At 60.3% G+C, this 27,231-nt stretch overlaps 2 protein-coding genes across 2 annotated transcripts in view; one reads left to right on the top strand and one right to left on the bottom strand.

The window, feature by feature from the left end:
* The window catches only part of DNAH17 (dynein axonemal heavy chain 17), a 26,174-nt gene extending 16,743 nt beyond the window's left edge, over positions 1–9,431 (top strand). The window contains exons 45-63 of the mRNA XM_082067202.1: positions 73–265; positions 367–602; positions 746–868; positions 1,018–1,222; positions 1,587–1,751; positions 1,841–1,981; positions 2,114–2,284; positions 2,445–2,567; positions 2,688–2,881; positions 2,965–3,113; positions 3,214–3,341; positions 3,844–4,071; positions 4,529–4,720; positions 5,013–5,192; positions 5,470–5,652; positions 6,043–6,225; positions 6,340–6,483; positions 6,918–7,143; positions 7,643–9,431. Of these exons, the coding sequence (XP_081923328.1) occupies positions 73–265; positions 367–602; positions 746–868; positions 1,018–1,222; positions 1,587–1,751; positions 1,841–1,981; positions 2,114–2,284; positions 2,445–2,567; positions 2,688–2,881; positions 2,965–3,113; positions 3,214–3,341; positions 3,844–4,071; positions 4,529–4,720; positions 5,013–5,192; positions 5,470–5,652; positions 6,043–6,225; positions 6,340–6,483; positions 6,918–7,143; positions 7,643–7,890 (3,412 nt within the window). The 3' untranslated portion in view covers positions 7,891–9,431. The remainder of the gene's footprint in view (positions 1–72; positions 266–366; positions 603–745; positions 869–1,017; positions 1,223–1,586; positions 1,752–1,840; positions 1,982–2,113; positions 2,285–2,444; positions 2,568–2,687; positions 2,882–2,964; positions 3,114–3,213; positions 3,342–3,843; positions 4,072–4,528; positions 4,721–5,012; positions 5,193–5,469; positions 5,653–6,042; positions 6,226–6,339; positions 6,484–6,917; positions 7,144–7,642) is intronic.
* Positions 7,686–27,231, bottom strand: PGS1 (phosphatidylglycerophosphate synthase 1). Its single transcript, XM_082067203.1, has 10 exons — positions 26,078–27,231; positions 20,923–21,112; positions 20,153–20,230; positions 18,992–19,091; positions 17,834–18,023; positions 17,311–17,489; positions 15,931–16,455; positions 11,781–11,929; positions 9,438–9,580; positions 7,686–7,824 (listed from the first exon to the last, which is right to left on the bottom strand). Exons 1-9 carry the CDS (start codon positions 26,707–26,709, stop codon positions 9,461–9,463), a joined length of 2,163 nt encoding a protein of 720 aa, XP_081923329.1. The 5' UTR covers positions 26,710–27,231; the 3' UTR covers positions 7,686–7,824; positions 9,438–9,460.

Genomic DNA, 27,231 nt, shown 5'->3' with positions numbered 1-27,231 from the left:
GAGCGGCGTGAACCCCCGCGGCACCGCACGGGCACGGGTGGCACCGCAACAGCCGCCATCTCTGACCCCCAGGCTCATTGGGGGCCTGGCATCCGAAAACGTCCGCTGGGCCGAGTCGGTGGAGATGCTCAGGCAGCAGGAGAACACGGTGTGTGGGGACGTGCTGCTGGTCTCTGCCTTCGTGTCCTATGTCGGCTACTTCACCAAGAAGTACCGGACGGAGCTGCTGGAGAAGGACTGGGTCCCCTTCCTCGGGGAGCTGGAGGTGAGTGGCCGGGGTTGCCCGGGCTCCTTGCCCTTCGGCCGCAGCACCGAGGGGCTTTGAGGGGCCCCCGCTGCTCACGGCCAGGCACCCAACACCCCCAGGTGCCCATCCCCACCACGCCGGAGCTGGACCCCCTCACCCTCCTCACCGACGCCGCCGACGTGGCCACCTGGAGCAACCAGGGGCTGCCCAGCGACCGCACGTCCATCGAGAACGCCACCATCCTCTGCAACACCGAGCGGTGGCCCCTGGTCGTGGACGCCCAGCTCCAGGGCATCAAGTGGATCAAGAACAAATACGGGGAGGAGCTGCGGGCCATCCGCCTGGGCCAGCGCAGGTGGGCAGCGCGCGGGGCCGCGGGCTGTGCGGGACGGGGCGGCCGCACTGCGGGGACACCCCGGCGGGGGCTCCGCGGGGTCCCAGGGCCGCAGCGGCCGGGCGCACGCTCGCCCCGCGCCACATCTGCCCCCTGGGCTGCAGCTACCTGGACGTCATCGAGCGGGCGGTGGCTGAGGGACAGACGCTGCTGATCGAGGACGTGGGCGAGTCGATAGAGCCCGTGCTGGATCACCTGCTGGGCAGGAACACCATCAAGAAGGGCAGGTCAGCACCCCCTGTTCTCTGGTGCTGAGGAGCTTCGCCTGCTCTGAGCAGCCACTGCCGCCCCCTATAACGTCTGTTTATGTCCCTTTGCACCTGTGATGAGTCACTGCCAAGTGTACAGAAATCAATTTGTTTAATTAACTGAACAGATACATTAAGATAGGAGACAAAGAAGTGGAGTATCACCCACGCTTCCGCCTGATTCTGCACACCAAGTACTTCAACCCTCACTACAAGCCAGAGGTGCAGGCTCAGTGCACTCTGATCAACTTCTTGGTGACGCGGGAGGGACTGGAGGACCAGCTCCTGGCGGCCGTGGTGGCCAAAGAGCGGCCAGACCTGGAGACCCTGAAGGTAGGAGCCCGGCTGGGGGCAGCGCAGCACGACCCCCGTCCCTGCGCCCGCAGGCTCAGCCGCAGCCCAGGCGGCCGCGGCGGCCGCGGGGACTCGGGCTCGTGCTTTGCCCCGCGGGTGACGGCCCGAGCCACATCCCCTCCTCTGGCATCGGTCACAGCACGAGAACCTCAGCTCACAGGCACCTCGGTGCGTTGTCTGGGGCTGCACGTAAGGGGAGAACGTTTGACTAAGGGAAGGTAAAGCCGGCAGCGCGGCTGACGCTGCGCTCTGGCGCGCGGTGCTTGTCAGGGCATGGCGACTGCTGCCAGCGTCGCCGCGGGCTCGTCAGTGACACGTGTCTCTCTGGGGCCCTGGTGTGTAGGCAAACCTCACCAAGAGCCAGAACGAGTTCAAGATCAGGCTGAAGGAGCTGGAGGACTCCCTGCTGGCCCGGCTCTCCGCCGCCGGTGGGGAGTTCCTGGAGGACACGGCGCTGGTGGAGAACCTGGAAACAACGAAGCGCACGGCCATAGAAATCGAGGAAAAGGTAAGCGGGCCGGGTGCCGTGCACCGCCGGGTGCTGCTTCGGCACGTGGGAGGAGGCGGCCGAGCACCCACCCTCGTGCGTGTCCAAAGGTGAAAGAAGCCAAAGTCACCGAAGCGCAAATCAACGTCGCTAGAGAAAACTACAGGCCAGCGGCAGAACGAGCGTCCCTGCTGTACTTCATCCTGAGCGACCTCAACAAGATCAACCCCATCTACCAGTTCTCGCTCAAGGTAACGGGAGCCCGGAGGGAGCTGGTTTGTGTGGGCAGGACGGGTCTGGGGAGCGCAGGGATTTGCTGCCGAGCACCGATGCTGCCGGCAGAGCCCCCAGCAGCGGGTGCTGAGCTTCCCCGGCTCCCGCAGGCGTTCAGCGTGGTGTTTGAGAAAGCCATCCAGCACTCGGCCCCCAGCGACGACATCCAGCAGAGGGTGATCAACCTGACGGACGAGATCACCTACTCGGTCTACATGTACACCGCACGGGGCCTCTTCGAGGCAGACAAACTCATCTTCCTGGCCCAGGTCGCCTTCCAGGTAATACCTGCCCACGTTTGCGGCTGCCGTTGTTCGATACTGAGTGTGAGTTTATGCTGGTTTAGCTTGTTCTCTCGCTCCTGTGCTGCTGGTGCTCGGCAGCCCCTCGCGCGGCGCCGCGTGTGCCGGGGCAGCCGTGACGCTGCGCTCGCCTCGCCAGGTCCTGACACTCAAGAAAGAAGTGAACCCGGTGGAGCTGGACTTCCTCCTGCGCTTCCCTTGCAAGGCCGGCGTCACGTCCCCCGTGGATTTCCTGCAGCACCAGGGCTGGGGCGGCATCAAGGTTGGTCCTCGTGGTCGCCCACGGCGCCGGGCGAGGCCAGCGCGGCCCCCGGTGCGCGCGGGGACCCCCAGCCCGCGGGTCCCTCCAGGGCCCACTCACCCCTTTCTGTGGGACCTGAAGGTGCTCTCGGAAATGGAAGAGTTCAGGAACTTGGACAACGACATCGAGGGCTCAGCAAAGCGATGGAAGAAGTTTGTGGAGTCCGAGGTGCCGGAGAAGGAGGTGTTCCCCAAGGAGTGGAAGAGCAAGACGGCCCTGCAGAAGCTGTGCATGCTGCGCTGCATGCGGCCCGACAGGATGACCTACGCCATCAGGTGCTGGCGGCGCGGGGCCCTCCTGACAGACCCTGCGTGTCACCGCCTGCTCCTCACGCCACTGCGCGTTCATTTTTCCATAGGGACTTTGTGGAAGAGAAGATGGGCAGCAAGTACGTGGAAGGCAGGAGCGTTGAGCTGCTGAAGGCGTACAAGGAGAGCAGCCCCTCCACACCCCTGTTCTTCATCCTCTCCCCTGGGGTTGACCCCCTGAAAGACCTGGAGGCGCTGGGTGAGCCGCTGCCCCCGGCACCCGCGGTGCTGCCGTGAGCCGCGCGCTCCTGCTCGCGGTGCCCGCAAACGCGCCTCACGCACTTTCCTCCTCTCCCCAGGCAAAAAGCTGAACTTCACCATTGAAAACGGGAAGATCCACAACGTGTCACTGGGGCAGGGCCAGGAAGTCGTGGCCGAACGAGCCCTGGAGATGGCGGCTCTACAGGGGCACTGGGTCATCCTGCAGGTGGGTGGGGACGGGGGGACGGCCCTGCGGCAACCGGGACACACCGGGACACAGCCCTTCCAGCCGCCAGCTCGGCTCAGGGTGTCCCCAGGCCCCCCAGCCCGTGTCCCCATCACACAAAGGTGCTCTCCGGGAGGTGACACTGGGGGAGCGCTGGCGGTGGCTCCGCTCCCCATCCGCCGCACCGGCGTCCCCAGCCCTGCGCTGCTGCACCGGCGTCCCCAGCCCTGCGGTGCTGCACCGGCGTCCCCAGCCCTGCGGTGCTGCTCCGGCATCCCCAGCCCTGCACTGCTGCACCGGCATCCCCAGCCCTGCACTGCTGCACCGGCGTCCCCAGCCCTGCGGTGCTGCTCCGGCGTCCCCAGCCCTGCGGTGCTGCACCGGCCCTGTGGAGCCCCAGGGCAGGGTGGGGGTGGAGGGATCCCCAGGCTGTGCTCCAGGCCCGCGGGACAGCAGGACAGCAGGACAGGAGGACAGGAGGACAGGAGGGCTCCTCTTGCAGAACATCCACCTGGTGGCGCGGTGGCTGGGGAGGCTGGAGAAGCTGGTGGAGCAGTACAGCGAGGGCAGCCACGCCGATTACCGCGTGTTCATGAGCGCCGAGCCGGCCCCCACGCCCGAGGCGCACATCATCCCGCAGGGGCTGCTGGAAGACGCCATCAAAATCACCAACGAGCCGCCCACGGGCATGTTCGCCAACCTGCACAAAGCCCTCGACCTCTTCACCCAGGTACGCGCTCCCCGCCGCAGTCACGCTGCGCCGGCTGCCGTGGGTCCGTGTGTCCAGCTGCCCATCCCCACGGCTCCGCTTGCAAGGGCTGAGCGTGTCTGGGGTGTCACTGCAGACGGACACTGTGCCAGGAGCCCCCGGCACGTCCTGCTGCCGTTTGTCATGATGCGATTTACGGGTGACGGGAGCCACCCGAGGGCCGACCCGGGGAGCTGAGTCACCAGCACCTTTCCCTGGGCTGTCAGCAGGGGGGGTGTGTGTGATTCCTACGTATTTTACAAACAAATGAGTGTAAAACTAACCAACTAGCAAACCTTAATAATGTTGTTGTTTGGTTTTTTCTTTACTAAACCTCCCAGGTCCCGTTTGCCACCGCCCGTCCGTTTCCTCCAACAGAGGGAGCCGAGCGCAACATTCACTCCTTCACTTGCCAGGTCTCCCGTTTTTCCCGCTGCAGGACACGCTGGAGATGAGCACCAAGGAAATGGAGTTCAAATGCATCCTGTTTGCGCTCTGTTACTTCCACGCGGTGGTGGCCGAGCGGCGCAAGTTTGGCACTCAGGGCTGGAACAGACCTTACCCCTTCAACAACGGCGACCTGACCATTTCCATCAACGTCCTCTACAACTACCTGGAGGCCAACCCCACGGTAGGGACCGCCCCTCGGCCCAACACACAGCACGACAATCAACCTTCTTTAAATGACTTTCCACCTAAAGGTGAAGCCCGTCCTGAGAAGGAAGGTGCAGCGCGCGGGGCTGGGGCCGCCGCGCTGGTCTGAACAAAGATGGGACGGCAGGCCCAGGGTCCCCGTCTTGCTCCTCTCACTGTCACCAAGCCCCTGCGGCTCCAGGGTCTGGCACCCCCCCCGGACGCTGGACAGGCCACCCTGGTGCCGTCACCCCAGCCCCACAGCCGCCCCACGTGAGCTCCCCTTGCAGGTGCCATGGGACGATCTCCGGTACCTCTTTGGGGAGATCATGTACGGGGGACACATCACTGACGACTGGGACCGGCGGCTGTGCCGGACGTACCTGAGCGAGTACGTGCAGCCGGAGATGCTGGACGGGGAGGTTCACCTGGCTCCGGGGTTTCTGATCCCTCCCAGCCTGGACTACAAGGTAAGGAAGATGAACTGCAGTTTGGTGTGGGAAACCACTGCCCTGGGTAAATGCACACGGGTCAGAGTTCCCTCGCTAACCGAGCGGGAATGTAGGGAGAAAAGTTTGTCTCATGCAAACACACAGAATCGCTGCAAAAATAATTCCTGTGGCCGGAGCGGTAAGGGAAAAACTTGGGCAAGATGTGAGTCAAAACCGTGTTGGACGCGCAAGGGCGGTGAGGCGGCACCACCGAGCGCCGACGGTCACGTTTGTGCGCACCTGCTGCCCCGCGCAGGGTTACCACCAGTACATCGACGAGAACCTGCCCCCCGAGAGCCCCTACCTGTACGGGCTGCACCCCAACGCCGAGATCGGCTTCCTGACCCTCACCTCGGAGCAGCTCTTCCGCACCGTGCTGGAGATGCAGCCCAAGGAGTCGGACGCTGCGGGCGGCTCGGGCGTCTCCCGCGAGGAAAAGGCGAGTGAGGGGTCACAGCACGGTGACAATTTAGAGGCTGGGAGGGCGGGGGGGGACCCGTAAGAACTGGTTCTGATCAGAGCAAGGCAGCAGAGACGCGACTCTGGCCCAGCTGGAACCTGCTCAGTCACCACCATTCATCTGACTCCCTGAGCTCACACTTGGATTTCACAGCCTCTGTGACTCCAGCTCTTACCTTCTTGGCTACTGAGAAAGAGCTGCAGCTTTTTAAGATCCAAGAGCAGTTAGTGAAAGAACAGAGTATTAGCAACAGAGGAGGAAGGGCGGGAGAACGTGAAGGCAGAGGAAGAAAAGCCTTAGGGAGCTAATGAACGTGACCCGCAGCAGCTCTGTTCAGGTAGGAGCAGCGCGGTGGCGTGTTGTTCACAGGTGCAGGCGGTCCTGGAGGAGATCCTTGAGAAGCTGCCGGAGCCGTTCAATATGACGGAGATCATGGCGAAAGCGGAGGAGAAGACCCCGTTTGTTGTCGTCGCCTTCCAGGAATGTGAGCGGATGAACATCCTGACCCAGGAGATCCGGCGCTCGCTGAAGGAGCTGGACCTGGGACTGAAGGTGCGCGGGGGCAGCGTCTCCCTCCCAAACTATCTCCGCGCCCCGCGGGGCTGTCGCCGGGTCCCGCCCCCCTCCCAACGCCAGCCCAGCCCCTCCAGCAGCCGCTCTCTGCAGGGCGAGCTGACGATCACGGCGGACATGGAGGAGCTGGCGAACGCACTGTTCTACGACAGCGTCCCCGAGTCCTGGACGCGCTGCGCGTACCCCTCGCTGCTCAGCCTGGGCGCCTGGTATGCGGACCTGCTGCTGCGCATCCGCGTGAGTTAACGCTGGGTAACTGGTTTATTTCTCAATAGTAATTTAAACAGTTGGAAGTACCTGAAAGGGCCCGTTACCCCAAGAACAAGAGCAGAAGTTTGAACAGGGTTCACCACCAGAGAGTATCACCGTTACAAAAGAACACGAGCTAACCCCACCATAGCTTTATGTCTCAGAAGAAAACAAAAGTTAACAAACCCATCTATCTGAAGTGCAGCTTTGTTGAAAAAAAGTAACAGCAGTATTGACTGCACTCCCAATTACCAGCTGAAGTTCCATTGCTGCAGTGGACTCGCATTGAACCACCACAAACCGCCCCCATCCCCCTTCCTGTGCTGGGCACAGGGACGCGTTGGCTGTCGCCCCGTGTGCGACGCAGCGCGCTGCTGCTGCGAGCCCGGGCGCCTGAGCGGCTGCGCTGCTTCTGCTTCCAGGAACTGGACGTCTGGACGACGGACTTTGTGCTGCCGGCGACGGTGTGGCTGGCGGGGTTCTTCAACCCGCAGTCCTTCCTCACCGCCATCATGCAGTCCATGGCCCGCAAGAACGAGTGGCCGCTGGACAAGATGTGTCTGACCGTGGACGTGACCAAGAAATACCGCGAGGAGATAACAGCTCCCCCCCGAGAAGGCTCCTTTGTGCACGGACTGTTCATGGAAGGTAAAAACGGCAGCTTTTATGAGACGTTTCAGATGGAGAAGGCCCAGCCTTGGGAATTCCTGCAGGCAGAGCAGGCGTTGGCACCCGCAGGCTCAGCTGAACTTGCACAGCTCCTGCGAGAGCTCGGGGCAGCGGGGCCGCTGGGGGGTGGAATTCACTGGTAGTGCCAGGACACGCCGGCTGAGGGCAGCGCCGTCGCCTCGCCAACAGCTTCACAAACCAGAACCTGGCTCTTGGCAATTCAACCTGCATAGTTCTAGGGAATAAATACACTACACTCCTATTTGATGTGTGAGTAGACAAGTCAGGAAACTCAGAACCTAAACTACCGCTGGTAAAAGCTGTGGGGGCAGAGCGTGGGCAGGGACGAGTGGGACAGGAGTGACTGAGACATCCCACACACGGTAAGGCAAACGCATCCATGAGTCACAGGGAGATGATAGACCGTGTTACCCTAAGGGCTCCGCAGCCCCAGCCCCGTGGTTTGGTGACGTTGCAGGCGCTCGCTGGGACGTCCCCTCCGGTGCCATCGCAGACGCTCGGCTGAAGGAGCTGACGCCCGTGATGCCCGTCATCTTCATCAGAGCCATCCCCGTGGACCGCCTGGACACCAAGAACGCCTACGAGTGTCCCGTCTACAAGACGCGGATGCGAGGTCCCACCTACGTCTGGACCTTCAACCTGAAGACAAAAGAGAAAGCCGCTAAGTGGATCCTGGCCGGGGTGGCTCTGCTCCTCCAGAGCTGAACCTGGACTGTGGACAACCGCAAAAACCTCAAAGCTGTGTAATTTCAGACTGTTTGATTGTACCAGTACTATTGTAGCAAAGTATCAATAAAAGCATTTCTGAAACTGCTGTCACGTGGAGATAACTCTCAGAGTTCATGAGTTTCTTGTGCCAGACACTGGTTTTCAAGCGCTGGTTTCTGACACGGTGCTGGTTGAGAGCCAGGCCAGCGAGGGAACAGTCGCAGGCGGCTGCCGGGTCGCTCCTCGCGCTCTGCCCGCGCGGCTGGTGCCTGCGCTGCTCAAGGCCTGCGCCGCCCTGGTCCTGCGGGGACATGGACGCGGGGCTGTCACGGGGACATGGGGCTGTCACGGGGACGCGGGGCTGTCACGGGGACATGGGGCTGTCATGGGTACATGGGGGTGTCATGGGGACATGGCCCCGCTCTGCCCTGTGTTGCACAGCTGCAAACACAGCACTCAAGTATGGTTCTGTTTCTAGGTTACAGAACCCACATACCGTTTCTTTCACAACAAATAATTGGTATCAGCTGTAACACCTATGAGCATGATTAGATCTGCTCTGGCCACCACAGGAAAGCCAATGCTTGCCCCTTTAGCATAAAATAATGAGCTAAAATCCCAGCCCATTAACTCTCTGAACACCCAGTTCTAACATACAGCTGCACAGCACTGCCCTCCCAGCCGTGGTAAGAAAAGCCACAAGGGCAGGCAAGTAGAGCTGCTGGTTTCTTTATAAAGTAGCATCTAGAATAAATTAGCATTTAGGCTAAATTAGCATTAAGCCTCAGGCTGGCCTGCAGCCCTCTCGGGGCCAGCAAGCCCGTTGCGGCAGCAGAGGCCGAGCAGGCGCGGCAGCAGTGGCAGCGCAGCCCGGGCTGCGCTCCAACCACCCCATCCTGGCTCTTGCAGGGCGCGTTACAGCTCGAGCTACCCGCCGAGCAATGACAAATGACAGCCACCGTCACATCGGCACCGGCCCTGCTCTCGCGCCCTCCACAGCGCAGGAGCGACACTCGTAACCCGTCTGAAGCCGGAGGAGCCAGAGCCACCACCCGAGGACAGCGGGGCCAACCGCAGGGACCGCGTGTGCACAGAACGCGGGAGCAGCTCCTGGCGCTCCTCGAGGCCCAGGGAGCTAAACAGCAAAACAGCTGCCCCTGTTTACCAACATCTGCAAGGTTAAACAAGACCAAACATTTTAAATGTTTCAACGTTTTCTATCAGCTGGTGAAGACAAACACAGTCCCTCGTCACAACACCCTGAAGGGGACATGTTAGAAACGGAAGGTTTGTGTCTGTGCATGGAAATACCCTTGTATGGGTTCTCCTTCCTCGGCCCTTCCAGAAACTCCAGCAGCTGAAACGCAATACAGACCTTGAGCAACGATTCCAGTCAGCGGCAAGTGCCCCGGAGGAAAGAGCCTGTTGATAACCACGTCATCTGCGTTTCCCCCAGCTAGCTCTTCCACACCATACAGAGCACTGCACCCATTCCCTGCAGTCAGTGCGACATAAATGCCCCCTGAGAATGGCAGAGAACTCACCCAAAGCAGCAACTTTTCTTCTTTCAAAAGAAATTCTTGATCAGAGGTGTCACCAGCTTCACCCACAGCTTCACGTAACGATTTGGCTGCTCAAATGTTGCTGACGAGACCACACCTGAGCAGAGGTAAAGCTGCTCCTGCTCCTGCACAGGGGAGGAAACACCATCTCAGTAAACCCCAAGTGTTACATTATATTTAGAATTACATGAATTTATATAGAGAGAGTCCCTTTAGAAAAGAGAATTGTCATACAACCGTGGCCGTGGCCCTGCCGAGGGACACACCGTTTAACCCGAAGCCTGAACACGAGTCTCGTTCCATCACAGGGCGAGCGGGGTCTGTCCTGCGCCCCCGCCCCGGCACCGGCGGCGCTGAGGGACCGACCCGGCAACCCGCAATCTCAGCTCCACAAGGAGCAGAGCGGGAGGTTTGTCCCCCTGCGCCCGCGGCTGCGAGAGCTGAGCCTGTTTCAGGAAAATCCTGAATCCCTCGCTCTCATTGCCAGCAAAGGAAGCCTGACCGCAGCCTCAAGAGAGCGGCTTGCGCAGCTCTTTCTAGACACGGCCCAGGCGCCGTGTTTCCAAATGAATATGCAGTCATGATTTCAAGTAAATTACCAGAAACACTCAGGCTCCTCCAGCGCGTACCCAGCGCTGCCCCGGGAGGAAATGAGCCGTCACCGCGATGACACACGCCCGCCCTGCACGTGAGAGCAGCTGTGTGACCAGAGCTGAGCGGATTTCTTATCACCGCCACTCAGGTTCCCAGATTTGCAGGCAAACAAGGAGCAGACCATCTACTGTAAGTCTGCTCATAACGTGGTTTTCATTAGCTAAGCCACCGCAAACAACAGCAAACACTCTACGCTGTTCAAACTCAGGGTGGAACAGGGAAGCAGGAACCAAGCGTTGGAAAGTAACACCAGAAAGATGCATCAGCAACAGAGGGAACACGTTTGTGTGCCCGATCAGTCTAATTCCGGACGCCCAACGCCCCCAGGGCCGTGGCCAGCGCGGCTGCGCAGACCGAGCCCGGGGACCGAGCCGGCTCGGGTCACGGGCACGCGGCGCCAGCTCCTGCCCAGACCCCATCGCACGGAACCGAGCGCTGCACGGGCACGGCGACTCCACGGCAGCGCCAGCGACGGACCAAGCCTTCCCACCACCGACCGCGGAACAGCCAACAAACAGCCCGTCTCCACATCAGCTCCCAGAAGCAGGGCTGGTTCCCGGCGCTCCGCAGCAGAGCAGCGCAGCGCTGCTCGAGAAAACGCCTGCGTCATGTTTTCATTGATCCGCCCCTTCCATTAGAAACAAGTCGAGGCAAGATATGAATTGAAATATTCAAGCGACTCTTCCAGTAATAGAATTGGTTCTGATTAGATACACTGTGACTCATCCTGTGGAACAGCCCTGATGCAACAGGGCAATTCCCATTGATCTCGGAGACGAGCTGCCTCCCCGCGCCAGGACTGGCCCTGATGGAACATGCTCTGAGATCCCCCAATCCCACACGGAGGCACCAAAAAATCTGCTTTGCATCAGAGAAAACATGAGAAATGACTTGGGACAACGTCAGTTCCAGCAGAGGATTCGAGTCAAGGCAGCTGGAGAAGAGACGGGGCCTGGAGAACGGCAGAGGTGCTGAGCACCCGAGCAGAGAGGAAGAACACCCCAACACAGCAAAAACGATAAAAACCACAAACAAACCCAAAAACCAAAAACCAAACAACCCGGGACACTGAACATTAAACCACTGAAAAATGTTTGTGTCAAGATTATACAATGTCTTACTATTATTCATGATTATATTATGTCATGTAAGTTCATTGGCAACCCAAGCAGCCCAGAAATCCCCTCACTGCAGGAACGACGCCGAGCTCCCCGCCTTTGCTCACCCCGCGAGCCGAAGCTGCCGGGCACGCTCTGTTCCCACAGAGGACGCCCCAAGGCCCCGAGGGCCGGGCCGGGCGGCTCCCAGCGCCCGAGCTGCGCTCCGGGGCACGGCGCCCCGGGCAATGCCCGGACATCGCAGTGAGGCCCCGGAACGTGCGGCGGAGCAGGGAGCCGGCAGATCCGCCGCGGCTCAGCCCAGCGCTCCCGGTGCTCGAGTTCACCAGGGACACACGCTCCTTCCCGTCACGGCCTCTGCTTCCCAGCAACAGGCACTCGCAGCAGGCATCTCATCAATAGTCACTTAACTGACAGCTCCGTGAGGCTTCCTACGCTCACAAAGGTTTTGAATTATTGTAGCTGTAGGTTTTTATTGCACCTGCGTCATCAGCGTTCCCCGTGTGACCGAGGAGCACAACACCCACATTATCCCCCATAATCAGCCACTTACCTGATGGAGCTGCTGCTGCAAAGCTTTATTTTCTGTCACTATTGCAACCTGAGCTTCCAAGTCACGATGAACAGATCGATATCCGAAATTAGGAGAGCCGATGAGCGTGAGGCAGGGAAGGTCGCTCCCTGCCAGGTACAGCCAGAGCCCTGCAGGAAAAGGACAAGGAAGCATGGCAGACAAAGGAAACGAGCAGGGGAGCCTCAAACAATTCAACACGTGAATTCAACACGTTAGATTACAGTGCCCGCAGTGTCAGGACACAAAGCAGACAGTCCAGCACGGCCTGGAAATCTGGGTCCCCTGCACAGCCTGCGTGTCCCGCGCTGTGTGCTCTTAGCAGGGGGGCTGCAGTGCCACCCTTGGGATGGGTTTTAACAATGTAAATACGCTGCACGGAGGGCCCCAAAGCAATCCAGAGCGAGCCACTACCATTGAGTCAGAGGTGGTTTTGCACAACAGCTTATCTCAGGAACACCGAAAGATGAACAGCTTTTCAGTCGACGAAAACCTGCCCGGAGCAGGAGAGCACAGGGCAGCCGGGCCAGGAGCAGCCAGCCCAGCGGCGCGGTGAGCGCCCCGCTCCAGCGACACCAGGCGCAGCCCCGGCTCTGACAGCGCGTGCACTGAGACAAGACTTGTAAGAGAAGCGTGGATCCTTACACCCACTGCCACCCCAAGAGCAATCGAACCCCCGCAGGACTCCAGCCCCGCTCCCCGCGGCAGCAATGGGGCGAGCGCGACCCGGCCGGGACGGAACCCCACGCTGCGCCACGCACGCCCGGCCGGGACGGAACCCCACGCTGCGCCACGCACGCCCGGCCGGGACGGAACCCCACGCTGCGCCACGCACGCCCGGCCGGGACGGAACCCCACGCTGCGCCACGCACGCCCGGCCGGGACGGAACCCCACGCTGCGCCACGCACGCCCAGCCGGGACGGAACCCCACGCTGCGCCACGCACGCCCGGCCGGGACGGAACCCCACGCTGCGCCACGCACGCCCGGCCGGGACGGAACCCCACGCTGCGCCACGCACGCCGCAGGGAGCCCCGCGCGGGACAACAGCGCGGAGCGGGACTGTCGCCAAGCAGAGGCTGTACAGCCGTTCCGTGTGTGCCTGCTCCACACTTCGCGAGGCACAAGAGCTGAGAGCAGCCCTGGGCCGATCCCTACTGCGAGTCACACAAAGGCTACAACAAAAACCGTAGCAGAAAAACCACCTAGTCCTTAAAATAGAAGCAGGTTTCCTAACTCAGCCCCAGAGCAGTTCCAAGAACGCCTTGAGTAAGAAGCTGCCGATTCACCGCTGGTTCCTGTAACCTCCCCCCGCCCCCGCAGTGCACAGCATGGTGACAGGTCCTGGTGACAGCTCCCGGGAACAGCTCCCAGTGCCGGCACTGCCCGGGCCGGGGGTAGCACCGGCTCCTCCGCAGGCTCACCCAGCACGGTGCCGGCACGGTGCCAGCGGTGCCGGCACAGGGGCGCTGGGAGCCGCGGAAAAGCACCCGAGTGGTGCAGAGATTCAGCAGCTTGTGCCACCAAAGCGGGCGGCTGCGGGGCTGCCTGGTGCCCGGCACAGGTTGCCGGGAGCAGCCGGAGCCCTGCGAGGAACATAAGCAGCCCCCAGCCCCAGAGCTGCGACCGTGTCTGTGGCTTTGGGGCCACCTGGCAGGAACTGCTCACAGTGACTCACCTTTCCAGCAAGGGGAAGCACAGTTTCCCGGCGCCATTCAATAGCGGTAACACAGGTTTATCTCGGGGCAAAGAGCCACCTGCCTGGCACCGGCACCCAACACTTGCATGGGAGGGACCCCAGTGCTGTGCAGCTCTCACCGGCTGTACCTGTGTCACCCACACAGAGGCGCAGCAGCTGGGCTGTGTGCCCCGTCCCAGCCAGGAAAGCCGCAGAGGTGGCAGGTCCCGCTCGGTGCGCGGGCTGCGCCGCGCTCTGCTGCAGCCGCGCTGGCCTGGGCAGGCGCAGCCCCGCGGGATACACGCTGCGGGAAGCTGCGCGCGGGGATACAACACCTTTTAAGGGGAGCGGGAAGGGTTCACAAAACAGCAGCTGGAGTGTTTGGTGGAAAAGAGCTAGATGCCATAGGAGCCCAATGCGTGTCCTTCGCCTTGGCCCAAAAAGGAAGCACTAACAGGCACTATTTGCTGCTGGGGACCTCGCATCCTCCTCCAGGAGCCAGACTCTGTGTGCAACTGCCCTTCAGCTGTCCCCAGGGCTTCCTCCTTTTCTCCCTTCTGCCCTGTCCTCTCTCACATGGCTCCTGCAGAAGGAAACCGGGCGCATCAAACGAGCGCCAAAGGGCAGAGCGCGCCAGAGAAGGGAGCCGTGAGCTGATCCGCCAGCGCCCCACGGAGCAAACGGAAACAGCGACCACCTCCAGCTGCCCTCCTGCCAGCACCGGAGCTGCTGAACTCCAGCCCTGCATCCCGCTCTCAAAGGCAACGCCACACAGCAGGTAGAGCCCAAACACTTCCGCGAGAAGGCACAGCCCCAAAGAGGGACTGAGCGCCACGTGCGCTCCGGCACTTTGGAAAAGCAGCCCGTGCCTTCCCAGCCCAGCCCTTGCCAAACCACAAAATCCCCCTCAGAGGCAGCAGTGCCCAGCAAGAGGAGGAACCTGCAACCCACGGCCGGCTTGAGCACGAGCTTCCCGGCAGCCGCGGCACCCCGGCCCCCCGCAGGCGCCTCCCCCGGGCTGCCCGCTCTGGCACACGGGTTTACCCAGAGCTGCTCATCTCCCAGCAGGAGACACAACCTCCTTTGAAAGGTTTGCAGTTTCGACACGGAGGCAGCCCAGCGCTGCTCGTGTACCGTCTCCAGTCCAGAGAGGCCTCCTCGCCTGCTCTGCCCACGGCTCCGCCGGTCCGGCACGGTCCTGCGGGACGCCGGGCACACGGAGCCATTCGCACAGCACCAAACCAACAGCGGGAACGGGCCGGAGCCCGGGGCTGCAGCCGTCCCGCACTCAGTCAGACACGGGCTGCAGAGCCAGCGCCAGCAGAGCCAGTGCCCGCTGGGGCAGGCTCCAGAGCACAGCTGTCCCGGGAGCAGGGAGCCGCCGCGCCAGGGGACACGGTGACACGGGCAGAGCTCACAGGAGACGCTGCGGAACACGGCAAAGATGGCTCAGCTCGGCCGAGGCCGTGCCTGACCGTGACGCCAAGTCATCTTGCGAGGTGTTCCACTGGCGAACCTCTGTGTGGGAAGACTGTCAGAATCTGGATATTTACAGTGTGTCACATGCATCAGACTTCTCAAAAAAACCCCTCAATTAAGTAACTTCCTAAGCTATTTGCATTAGTAAAATCCACTACTGAGCAATCAAATATACTACTGTGTATAAAGTAGGAGAACAGAAGAGTCAAGGACTGCACCTTCTGGAACGAAAACTTAGAGACACAACCAGCAACAGCCAGCCAGGGAAAATATTAATGCTTTGGTCAAGGTGGCACTGGCATTGTGAAAGTTGTACACAATCTATCAAGCAAGCAAGAATCTGGGGTCTTCTACAGAATCCCACAGTGGCAGCTTAATTATTTTTGTTTATTAACTACATTTGTTAAGCAATATTCATTTCTCAGCAACTTCCCCTCCAGCTGCCTCTGGCTCCCAGAAGGCACATGGGCAGTTCACCACCCTGCGCACTTTCCCGTATGCGCGAGCAGCAGCCGCGACCAACTCCTCACCACACAAGAGCTGCTGCCAAGAGAACACGGTGCCGAGGAGCCCCGGGCAGGCACCAGGAGCCGCCCCCGCCGCGGCTCCCGCGCGCGCTCCCTGACAGCCCTCGCTCCTCGCTGCTGAAACCCGCCAGAGGGACCAGAGAACCTCGATCAACCGTCACTGCGCCCATAAACACATCCAGACACTTCCTCTTCTCTCACATGGAGTCTCACACCAAGACAGCGCCTTACCACCACCCAGGGACTCCCATATCATCTCTGGGGCTCTATGTGATCAGACAAGACGTGACTTTGCATGGTTGTCCCGCCTGATGCAAACCTTCCAGGTTTACGCAAGCGAGACACCTGAACCTTGGCGGAGAACTATGGAGGCTGTCTGGAGCCCTCCCCTCGCCAGCGGCGCAATCCCCAAAGCTCCGCAAAGGCCTCCTGGGAAGCGGGCGCCTCACCTTTGGCGTGGAAAGTCCAGCCGGCCCTGCAGTACTCCTGCAGCCGGACCCTCTCCTCCTGCCGGAGGCTGCAGACCTCGCTGTAAAACTGGTGTTCAATGTAAACGTAGGCAGCAGGGATGGCCCCTGCCACCCCTTTGGCACCAAAGAAGCCGTTCACCTCCGGTGAGGCCAGCAGAATGCGGTACTCGGCCCTCGTGCCCAGGATCAGGTCCATGTAAGCTTGCGTCAGGTTGAAGTAGCCCGTGGTGAGGTATATCCTGGCATCCCGCTCAGCCTCCGTCAGCAGCGTCTCTGTGACCATCTCATCTATTTGAATCCCAAAAGGTTTCATCTGGATTAAGGGATAGATCCAGGTGTCGGGTTCTGGTTTCAGGGCCCCAGAGCTCTGCTGGGATAGCGAGGAGCGGCCTTGCTGGCTGCTGTGGAAAGTCTGTGCGTGAAGGAGCTCCTGGCGCGTCCTGGCAGAGTCGATCACCTCCATGACCCTGCGGTTTGCTATCTCACAGTAAGCCACCTTGTCTCCTGCAGGGAAACCACGAGAGATCACCTTGGAGACCCAGAGGTACCAGAGCTAAACATAACCTGTTCCGTAGCCAGAAAAACTACTGACAGGACACCGAGATCAGAACAAAAAGGAGCTAACACAAAGACCACTCGACTTCCTTCCCTAAGTCTCAAAACCAGGTATTTTTAGCAAAGCTACATTACAGAAGAAAAATATTCAGCTCTAAGAGCTGTAAGAAACTTGACTGGCAGCAGCTTGAAAAGTCCGCCAAGTAATTAAAAGACCAGGGCAAAGCTAAAATGATCACTAAGAATGACCTGGAACGTGCAGAATATACTGCTGCCCCGGTCTAAGCGCACATGGCACGGCAGCGCAAGGCCAGGACTAAACTTCATGATGCAATCAGCCTGACAGCTCCTCTGCCCACTTCAACACTTGTTCTTGGTCTTCCTAATTCAATATTCATTTGACTCCCAGAATATACTCAACTACAAAATATTAATGACCAAAAAGAACACTACATTCATGAAACTTGCAGAATATGCACACACACAACATCTAGAATTATAGACATTAGTATCGAAAATAGAAAGAACCTATCAAGGTATTTAAGTTGTTGTTTACTGTCATACGCAGCAGAATTATGAAGAAGCGCTGAGATAGTTACGGAGGAACTTTCAGCCCTTGCGCTCTCTGCCAGATTAGCTGGTGACAGTCACAGTGCTGGGAACACCGACAGCTCCAGCCTCAAAACTCCAGCAATCTTGATTTTAGTAAGGGATGGCACAGAAATGGGACAGCCCGCAGTCTGCAACGGTCAGACACTCAGCAATTCCCAATGGACGGGGTTCGAGTCAGACAACCCCTCCTACCTTGGTAGGGGTGCACCATCCCCTCCATCATCTGGACCGTATCATCCCGCTGCAACTGCAGAGACACGTCTCCAATCGCGTCCACCAGCTCCGTGAAGAAGTCCGCGATCTCAGGGGAGTCCTGCAGCAGAACGTAGCGGTCCTGGCGGTTGGTGAAGTACAGGTCGCTCAGGTTTGCGCTAGGAGAGAAAAAGAAGAGTTGAGCTCCAGAACAGAGCACAGGCACGTGATCCTGACCCCCAGCCTGGGTTACCGATCTCGCTCTGCACAGAACTGGACCAACATACAAACTGGCCATTTCCTTTTGAATCAGGAGCAATCTTTCTTTTTTTCTTTTGAGAAAGACTTTCTCTTTCATATGAGAACCTCAAGTGGAAGAGCTACGGTTGCTCCTCCACCTCAGAAGAGCATTGATATGATCACTACAGAAAGACCAGCTGGAAACAGCGGGGTTCAGACAGCACTGGTAGCATGCACACCTTGCAACAGCTCAGCTAAATGAACCCCAAGAGCCAAGACTCACCCACTCAGGATCACGTTATCATCAAACAGATAGACCTTGATGTGCTGCAGTCCAATGGTCTCATTAAAACGCTCTGGAATCAGGAGCCTGAGAAGCCCACGCAGGTTTGGGGTGTGGAAGAGGGACACACGGACCTGCTCGGGGAACCGCTGCAGCAGTGGAATCAGCATGGTTCGAGAATTCTTCCTGCCTTGGAGACAAGGGCAGTTTCACACACAGATCACGCCAGCCAGCCGTCGGTCACAGCACGGATCGCGGCACGCATCGGGGCACGCATCGGGGCACGCTTCGGGGCACGCATCGGGGCACGCATCGGGGCACGCATCGCGGCACGCATCGGGGCACGCTTCGGGGCACGCTTCGGGGCACGCTTCGGGGCACGCATCACGCACGCATCGGGGCACGCATCGCGGCACGCATCGAGGCACGCATCGCGGCACGCATCGCGGCACGCATCGGGGCACGCATCGCGGCACGCATCATGCACGGATCGGGGCACGCATCGCGGCACGCATCGCGGCACGCATCGCGGCACGGATGGCAGCACCGCAGCTCCTCGCCCGGGAGCTGGTTACGGAACACCTGTCTCACCAGCTGGCACTCAATGTCTTTTCCTTTTTCTTTTTTTGTACATGACTTTTATTTGCACTGTGTCAATATTGAAAGGAACAGCCAGAACTGTAAGTTCTTTGATGAATGAGACTCAGGAGCGGTCACTGAGCAGGTCTGACACCATTCAAGCTTAATCAAGCCACACCAAGCACTAGCAACAGGTGCTACTGAGAATCACCACGATGTTTTCTGGTTAAGTGTACACTACTACTGCCAACAATTCCCACTCTCCTTTAAAAGTTAAAATGTAAGAGGATAATGGACAATGGCAAATGCACTGACAAGTACACTAAGCAAGAAAGCACCAGTTGCACAGACCACGGTTTGGCCCTTCTTGCTTCTACCACCTATTTTGGGAAGAAAAGCTGCTCAGCTTGAAGCTTTTCTGGGAATAAGCAGTCGCTGGTATACAAAAGGCCAGTTTTGAAAAGTACACGATTGTAGAACGTAGGTCCAACTGGCCAAGACAGCCTTTCCAAAACAAGAGTTTATCCAGCCCAACTGTAAAATAAGCCTTTGAAGAAAGCGAAGCCTCACAACACCTACCCCGAGATCCCCTGGTGTAGTCGAGAAGAATGGAAACTCTGAGGCTGGATGGTCCTTCTGCTTGCAGGGATTTCTCCAGCGTTTCTTCTAAGCAATCCACCTGCAGAGAGATTTCCCTGCTCGTTACAGAAAGCGAGTAAAGCTCTATAAGGAGAGTGTTCAGCAGCCAGGAGGCCGGTGGCCATGGAAGTTCCCACACCTCGAGCGAGCCTTTCCTGCTCATGCAAACCCAGCTGGGTCGGACTTGGCATCTGTCAGACTGGCATCCTACCCCACCAGCCTAGGGCAACACCGGAACGGGCATCAGTTTTACACACGCACACTCTTCACTCCTCTGAACAGCAATTAATTTTAGCAGGAAAAGTCCCAACACCATTCCTGAGTCACAGATCTGCACTACCCCAGAGAAACCCCAGCAGAGTTCACAACTGATGCACAGACAGCTTCATTCCTCACTACAAGGCTGTCTGTCACATGCAAACTCCCATCCCGTGTTCGAGCCCAGACAAAGCCGGGCACCAAGCCCTGCGCGGGACTCCGTCCACCTTTACCCCGCTCTGGAATCTGCTCTCTAACGTGAGGAACTGCCCAAGGTCAGGCTTCTCCCCAAAGGTTTTAGGTAATGCTTTTGTTTCTAGAGGCAAGAACAGGAAACAGAAGAGGTAAACAACACGAAGCCAAACTGACCCGTGTCAATGCAGAGCGCCCACTGCATCTGAAGAGTGTGCTTGGAGGACAGAACACAGCACTATATACATACAGCTTTAATCATGTTCAAAAAAGGAGCCAGAAAAAACCATGACCCATGATTGCAGTTCTGCAAAAGCCCTTAGAACACTGTGCCGGGAAGCTCTAACAGCTGAAGGATCCAGGCTCATTATCCCATGAAAACGGTCAGTGGTTCCGTGGCTCTGTACTATGCTTAAAACAGAAACCCCGTGCGCCCCCCCTCGCCCCACATACAAGTACACAAATGCAGCCAGGAAACTGACAAAACTCTCAAGGAGAGCAGAAAAGGTACGCAAAGTGGATCCCCAAAGGAAGGTTTTAAGGACGTGAGAAGCTCACGCGCAACTCCGGTACCTGCAGGAACAGGACACTTTTTGCAAAGACAGACATTTCCTTCCCACATCCCGTCTCCCAGCCCCTTCCCACACTCACCAGCTCCTGCTCCAGGAGCCCCGTCCCCAGGTACAGCGAAGCCATCACCACCCGCTGCTTGGCTGATTTTATCTGCACCTGGGAGCAGCAGAACATAAATTCAGTGTCATCCTCGGTCTCCGTGATATCCAGTGATCCAGACCGCAGAAGAGCTGCGGTTCCCGAAGAGAATCACTGCAGCCACACCACGGCATTGTGTCCCTTGCCGTGTAGAAGAAAAGGTATGAGGATAACACAGTGACAGGGAAGACAGAAAACACACAGGCAGCACCATTGGCCCAAACCTCGAGGAAGAAATCAATGCTTTCTGGAAAACCGAGGAACACGTTCCCTGCAGCTGAACGATTACATGCGAGGGCAGCCACCAGGCAGCGGCTGCAGCACGGGACCATACCTGTACTGGGACTGCACGGTGCCGGCAAGCCCAGCTTTCACTCCACAACCGTTTTAATCCTCCGTGTCCCATCCTGTGAACAGCTTGACACAAAACTGTGACCTCTGCACATGGCCGGGGCTGCGGCTGCTCCCCACAGGCAGCCCCTGCCTCCTCAGCCCTCGTCTAGACTCAGCTGGACAAAGCTGGTCTGACCTGATCTAGCACGGACAAAACCGGCCTGACCTGATCTAGCACGGACAAAACCCTGTTTCAAGCAGAGGCCTGGCCTAGCGACCTGCAGGCGCTCCTTCCTAACGCCTTGTCTGGGATCCTCCAAACCCCTGCAGCTCCCAGCCCCTGCAACCATTCCCACAACGTGGAACCCACAGCTCACCTTCAAGAGTTCATAGAACTCAGCCGGGGATGAAAGCACCTTGACGTGCGAGCTGGAGATCCCGAACTCTGGAACCAGGTTCCTGATCCACTGGAACCTGTGTGCCCCTTTGGGACAAAGGGAGCAGGGCGGGGCTGTGACCACCGGGACAGGAGGGGCCAGCAGTGGCGCCAGAAGGAGCCATGATGATCTGCGAAAAGAAAGATGGAGAAATTCCGTCTGATGGAGCCTTTGCTGCCCACAACCAACCTCCAGGCAGGGAAGGAAAGAGCTGCAACCAGGGCCAACGTGTCGTAAGGATTCACGACAGCAAGAATGCTTTTTTCTTTCCATAATCCCAGCTGAATCACCAAAACCGAATCTAGAAACAGAACAAGAAGAAGGTGGGAGAACAGACCTTGACATCATCAGCTCCTTCCCTAACTGGCAGGGGAGCTGGGGGAACGACTCTGCTGCCAGAGCAGGAGCGCGGGAATCGGGCTGGAAGCGGAAGAACCCGAGGATGTGAACATCCCCACACCAGACGTCTGGCGGTGCCACCGCGGTACCAGCCGCCCTGTCCCCGGCCACTTCTGCATCGTCTTTGTCACACGCATTAGTGTGCCCACGGCCAGCAGTCTCCTTCACGGCCACCTTAGCTCTCGGCTGGGCTGAAGAGTCATTGTTTCAATTTCAGATAAAGACATTCTAAAAAGTTCCTTGGCAGAAAAATGCTTCAACCACTCAAACTTGTAAAAAAAGGGAAAAAAAAAGAGACCAAGATGCAAAGTGCAAGTCCTACCAAAGCAATGAAGGCACATCGCCAGAGCGACCCAGCCAGCGCGTCTCAGCGAGTACGAGCCGAGACCCACGGCTGGAAGGGAGGGAGCCCTGGGCACCGACGGCACTTGTGTTCTGCACAAGCACCACCAGAGGGTCGAGACTTCTCTTGCAAACTCCACAGGAACTGTAGAGACGCAGCAGGAAGCTCGTTCTTTAAAAAGAAATTTCAGAACAAATTTAATTCCTTTGAAGTTACTTCGGGAAGAAACCAGCTTATTGCTAACGGTCACGCTTGGGGAGCGACAAGAAACAAACGGCATCTTGTCTGCTCTGGGGCTTCTGGCTCACACAGAACCCCGGCAGGAGTTTGTCCACATGACAAAACCACATTTCAGCACAATTAGCAGCAGCAACTCCCATGAGATCCAGGAATCGATGAGCAAGAGACTGAACTGATCCCCAAGGCTGCCTGGAAACACCCTGCTCTGCAGACACCCCGGCAGAGTGGGGCCGGCGGTCAGGACAGCGCCGAGGCAGCGCGGCCAAACCGCGGGAAAACCGGCCCCACAGGAGCGCGGGTCCGCGGGAACGCAGGTCCCACAGGAACACCAGTCTCTCAGGAACGCGGGTCCCGCAGGAACCAACAGCGGTCCCGCAGGAACACGGGTCCCGCAGGAACCAACAGCGGTCCCACAGGAACCAACAGCGGTCCCACAGGAACACGGGTCCCGCAGGAACCAACAGCGGTCCCACAGGAACACGGGTCCCACAGGAACCAACAGCGGTCCCACAGGAACGCGGGTCCCGCAGGAACCAACAGCGGTCCCACAGGAACACGGGTCCCACAGGAACACGGGTCCCGCAGGAACCAACAGCGGTCCCACAGGAACACAGGTCCCGCAGGAACCAACAGCGGTCCCACAGGAACACGGGTCCCACAGGAACCAACAGCGGTCCCACAGGAACGCGGGTCCCGCAGGAACCAACAGCGGTCCCACAGGAACCAACAGCGGTCCCACAGGAACACGGGTCCCGCAGGAACCAACAGCGGTCCCACAGGAACACAGGTCCCGCAGGAACCAACAGCGGTCCCACAGGAACCAACAGCGGTCCCACAGGAACGCGGGTCCCGCAGGAACCAACAGCGGTCCCACAGGAACCAACAGCGGTCCCACAGGAACCAACAGCGGTCCCACAGGAACGCGGGTCCCGCAGGAACACGGGTCCCTCGGCCACCGCCCGGACTCATCCTGAGGGGCTCTGCCCCACCACAGGCCACCGTGCACTTTACCAGAATTTGTTACGAGCAACTTTTAGGTTTTACCACAATCCCAAGCCCAAATGACCAGAGATTCCAGGAAGATGATTTCACTCGTTTGCTTCATGATAAAACGCTGGATCTCCGCAAGGTTTCCGAGCGCCCTTACGCAGAAGCCAGTTTGCAGTTGCGCTTCCTGGAAAATCCACCAGTTTGTCACTGACTATTCATCGCAGCAGAAACATGAGTCAATCTGCGCAGGAATCCCTGGATGGTGGTTTTCAACAGATCCTGGGGACCAGGCTCAGACTCGACACCCAGACGCTGGACAGATCACCAACGTGGTTAAAAACCACAGAAATAGTCCATAGATGTTAAACGAGAAAAAAAAAAAGAAAAGCAAGGCAAAAAAGAAACAGAAGAAATATGGTTTTCAAGCACACACTGGTCAATCCTGACAGAGCCTGAGCAGGACCTTTGCTGGACTGGGGTCCCATGGCACACGGGGGACAGCGGGGAGCGCGGCCGAAGAGCGAGGACACCGAGCCGCGGCCCTTCAGAGGAGCTCCCAAAAATACTCCGCTTTTAAACAACAAGAGCGTGTGCTCGCAGAGGCTATGGCCTGGCCCCCCAGACTGCAAATTACATTCTCTGGAATCCTTCCCACTGAGCTAACAGCGGCAAGTTTTACAACAGCAATTAATCAGCAAGGGGAGAGAAAGACTTTCCTTATCATTCCACTGGTCAGCCCTGGCCCCCTGGCCACCTATCCTGCCAGAAGCCACAACAGCAGCCGGGAAGCCGTTTTCTAGCACGGGGCACGAAAGCCACACGGGGGGCGGGGTATGGGGGCTCCCGGGGGGGTGCGGGGGCTCCCGGGGGGGGGTGCGGGGGCTCCCGGGGGGGGTGCGGGGGCTCCCGGGGGGGTGCGGGGGCTCCCGGGGGGGGGTGCGGGGGCTCCCGGGGGGGGTGCGGGGGCTCCCGGGGGGGTGCGGGGGCTCCCGGGGGGGGTGCGGGGGCTCCCGGGGGGGGGTGCGGGGGCTCCCGGGGGGGGGTGCGGGGGCTCCCGGGGGGGTGCGGGGGCTCCCGGGGGGGGTGCGGGGGCTCCCGGGGGGGTGCAGGGGCTCCCGGGGGGGGTGCGGGGGCTCCCGGGGGGGTGCGGGGGCTCCCGGGGGGGGGTGCGGGGGCTCCCGGGGGGGTGCAGGGGCTCCCAGGGGGGGTGCGGGGGCTCCCGGGGGGGGTGCGGGGGCTCCCGGGGGGGTGCGGGGGCTCCCAGGGGGGTGCGGGGGCTCCCGGGGGGGTGCGGGGGCTCCCGGGGGGGGTGCGGGGGCTCCCGGGGGGGTGCGGGGGCTCCCAGGGGGGGGTGCGGGGGCTCCCGGGCCGCCGTTCCCGGCGGGGCCGCGGCAGTAGATCTGTCTGCGGCACCAGCGCCATTGGGTCGGAGCCTGCAGATCAATCCTATGCTTGTATCGATATCCGCTGATTCTATACTCTGGATTTTTTACTGCCTGTGTGACTTAGAGTACACCTGCACTGGCTGACTTGTTTAATCCAATACTGACATTTTAGAACTTACATAGTGTTGAGAGCCTCAGGCTTTTATAATTATCCAATAAATCAGTATTTTGCTCCGGCCAACAGTAACAATGGCACAGCGCCGGCTACTGAAGTGGCAGCTTCTACCCACCCGAGACTGAAAATAGTTCAAGCAACCACCCAAGTACAAGGCGATCCTTTCAACTGCCTGCACATGACACTCAGAAACCATGTAACGTTATGAAGAAATCATCAAAATTCCAGCCTTCGACAAAGCAGCTTTCAGAGAAACAGACAATGGGGCGGGGGAGCCCTTCCCATGTACTGCACATCACCCAGTTCACCGGAAAGAGAAAACAGAACTAAAAGGAACCACCTCAAGTCTTTTCGGCATAAAAAGTTGCCCCTAAATAGAAACGAGGGATTTTTTGTGTGTGATCTATTTTTACAAACTGTGGTCTTGCTACGCTAACTCATGACGGAGCCGAAACACTCCTATTCACTGCAAAACCTCATCTGCAGAACTGGGGATGAAGTGAAACTGCAGCAGTCAGTGCCGTCCTTTCACCCACGCAAACGTCACCACACGGGGATCTACACGCTCCTCGGCTTTGAATTCAGTTCTCTCTTTCCAGGGCTCAGTCTAGTGATTTACCTACACTGAAAACACTGATGGAACCAGAAGAGAAGTTTGAAAATCACTTCCCTGGCACAACGAGGCAGAGGCAGCAGAGCAGGGCTGGCGCAGGGCGTGCGGCAGCACCTCTGCTGCCCGGGGACCAGGGGGACGCTGCGCAGTGACACGAGATGCCGCGCAGGGCGGGCAGCACCTCTGCTGCCCGGGGACCAGGGGGACGCTGCGCAGTGACACGAGATGCCGCGCAGCGCGGGCGGCAGCACCTCTGCTGCCCGGGGACCAGGGGGACGCTGCGCAGTGACACGAGATGCCGCGCAGGGCAGCAGCAGCACCTCTGCTGCCCGGGGACCAGGGGGACGCTGCGCAGTGACACGAGATGCAAACACCAGCTGAGCCCACACAGAAGGTGTCAGGCACCGTCCAACTGAACACACACACACGATCGTTCAGCGGCCTCTGACCCAGCGCAGTGCAAAGCGATGCCTAAAGACCTTTTTTAAAACTCCTTCGAAGCATTTAGTTTGATACTTCTGAACAGCAGCTGGTTCCAGAGAAAGAGAATCCTCCCTGGTCATTAACGGTTCGGGATGGGCAGGAGTTGTACCGCCGGTCGCACAGCCCCACGGGAGCAGCGGCGCCACGGAGCCCGGGCCGGGCCGAGCAGCGCGCCCGCCCCCCGGCACGGGCAGCGCCGACCCCGCTTGTCGCCCCTTTTCCGAGGGCGGTCGGGGGTCTCAGCTGCCGGGGACACCCCCGCCCGGCGGGCTGCGCCGAACACCCAAAGTCCGGCCAGGGCCGCTCCGAAGGCCGAGCAGCTCTGGCGAGAGCCGAGCTGGACAGCTGACCCGGCCCCCCCGGATAACGCGAGACCGACACCGCAGGCGGCCCGACACCGGCAACCGGAGCGGGACCAGAGCCCGCGGCGCCGGGAGGGCCCGGCGGGGCTCGGCGCGGCTCCTTACCTGCGGGCGCGGCGGTCGCGGCCGCGGGCCAGGCGGTCGGAGAGGCGGCCGAGCAGCGCGGCCAGGCCCAGGCGGCCCCGCGGCAGCCAGGCCGACAGCCGCCGCCACAGCGCCGCGCCCCCCGCCGCCATCAGCGCCGCGCTTCCGCTTCCGCCCGCTGCCATGGCGACGCGCCCGCGACGCGCTTCCGGTTCCGGGCCGGCCCGGGCCGCGCGCGTCGCTCCCTGGCTCGGTGCCCCCGAACCGGCGGCGCCCGCGGCGCTTCCCGCGGCCCGGCCCGGCCCGGTTCGGTGTTCCCGGCGCTTCCCGCGGCCCGGCCCGGTTCGGTTCGGTGTTCCCGGCGCTTCCCGCGGCCCGGCCCGGTTCGGTTCGGTGTCCGCGGCGCTTCCCGCGGCCCGGCCCGGCCCGGTTCGGTTCGGTGTTCCCGGCGCTTCCCGCGGCCCGGCCCGGTTCGGTGTTCCCGGCGCTTCCCGCGGCCCGGCCCGGCCCGGTTCGGTTCGGTGTCCGCGGCGCTTCCCGCGGCCCGGCCCGCCCCGCTCCGGGCGCCCGCGCGGGGTTGGCTCGGGAGGGCTCGGGCGGACTCTGCCGGCGGCGCCGGGCCGGGGTCGCAGCCCGAGCCCCGGGAGCTTCATCGCCGTCCCGGCAGCTCCAGCCCCCGGATCCCTTCGCCTTCCCCGTCCCGTTTGGCGAGCCCGGCCCCGGGAGAGCGGCTCTTTCGGGAAGGCCCCGGCTCTTTCCGCGGCGGAACCGGCGCTCGCCGCCCCCCGCGCGGGAGCTGCGGGAACGGGACGGGCTGGGGCTGCGGCCCCGGCGGGGAGCGCACGGCCCCGCCGTAGAGTCCCCGCCGCGTCCCCGGGGCTCCCCGCACCGCGCACGGCCGCGCGGAGCCCCGGGGGCCGCGGGTCTCGCCGCCCAGCCCCGGGAAGCCCGTTGGCTCCGGGGGGAGGCGGAGGCGCCGCCCGGCCCCGGGCCCCGTTCCCCGGTCGGAGCCCCCGGCGCGGCGCTGCGCGGCCCGGCCCTGCCCCCGCGGTTCGGCGCGCCCGCCCCAGGCAGAGCTCCAGAGCTCGTTTGCATTTCAGAGCAGCTGGTTCACCGCAGCCTCACTTCCCAGAACTGCGCTGCTGTTTATTCCTGACTGGCAGCGGCGGCTCCTC

The sequence above is a fragment of the Streptopelia decaocto genome, assembly GCF_964273445.1.
Source record: "Streptopelia decaocto genome assembly, chromosome: 16".
NCBI lineage: Eukaryota > Metazoa > Chordata > Aves > Columbiformes > Columbidae > Streptopelia > Streptopelia decaocto.
This window is presented reverse-complemented; position numbering and strand designations above follow the sequence as displayed.

Coding starts and splice junctions, on each gene's coding strand:
- PGS1 (XM_082067203.1), bottom strand. CDS start 26,709: ATGAAGCTCCCGGGGCTCGGGCTGCGACCCCGGCCCGGCGCCGCCGGC. Junction 20,231..20,922: donor AGTTCTATGAACTCTTGAAG/GTGAGCTGTGGG, acceptor TGCTGCTCCCAG/GTGCAGATAAAATCAGCCAA. Junction 18,024..18,991: donor CTACACCAGGGGATCTCGGG/GTAGGTGTTGTG, acceptor CTTGTCTCCAAG/GCAGGAAGAATTCTCGAACC.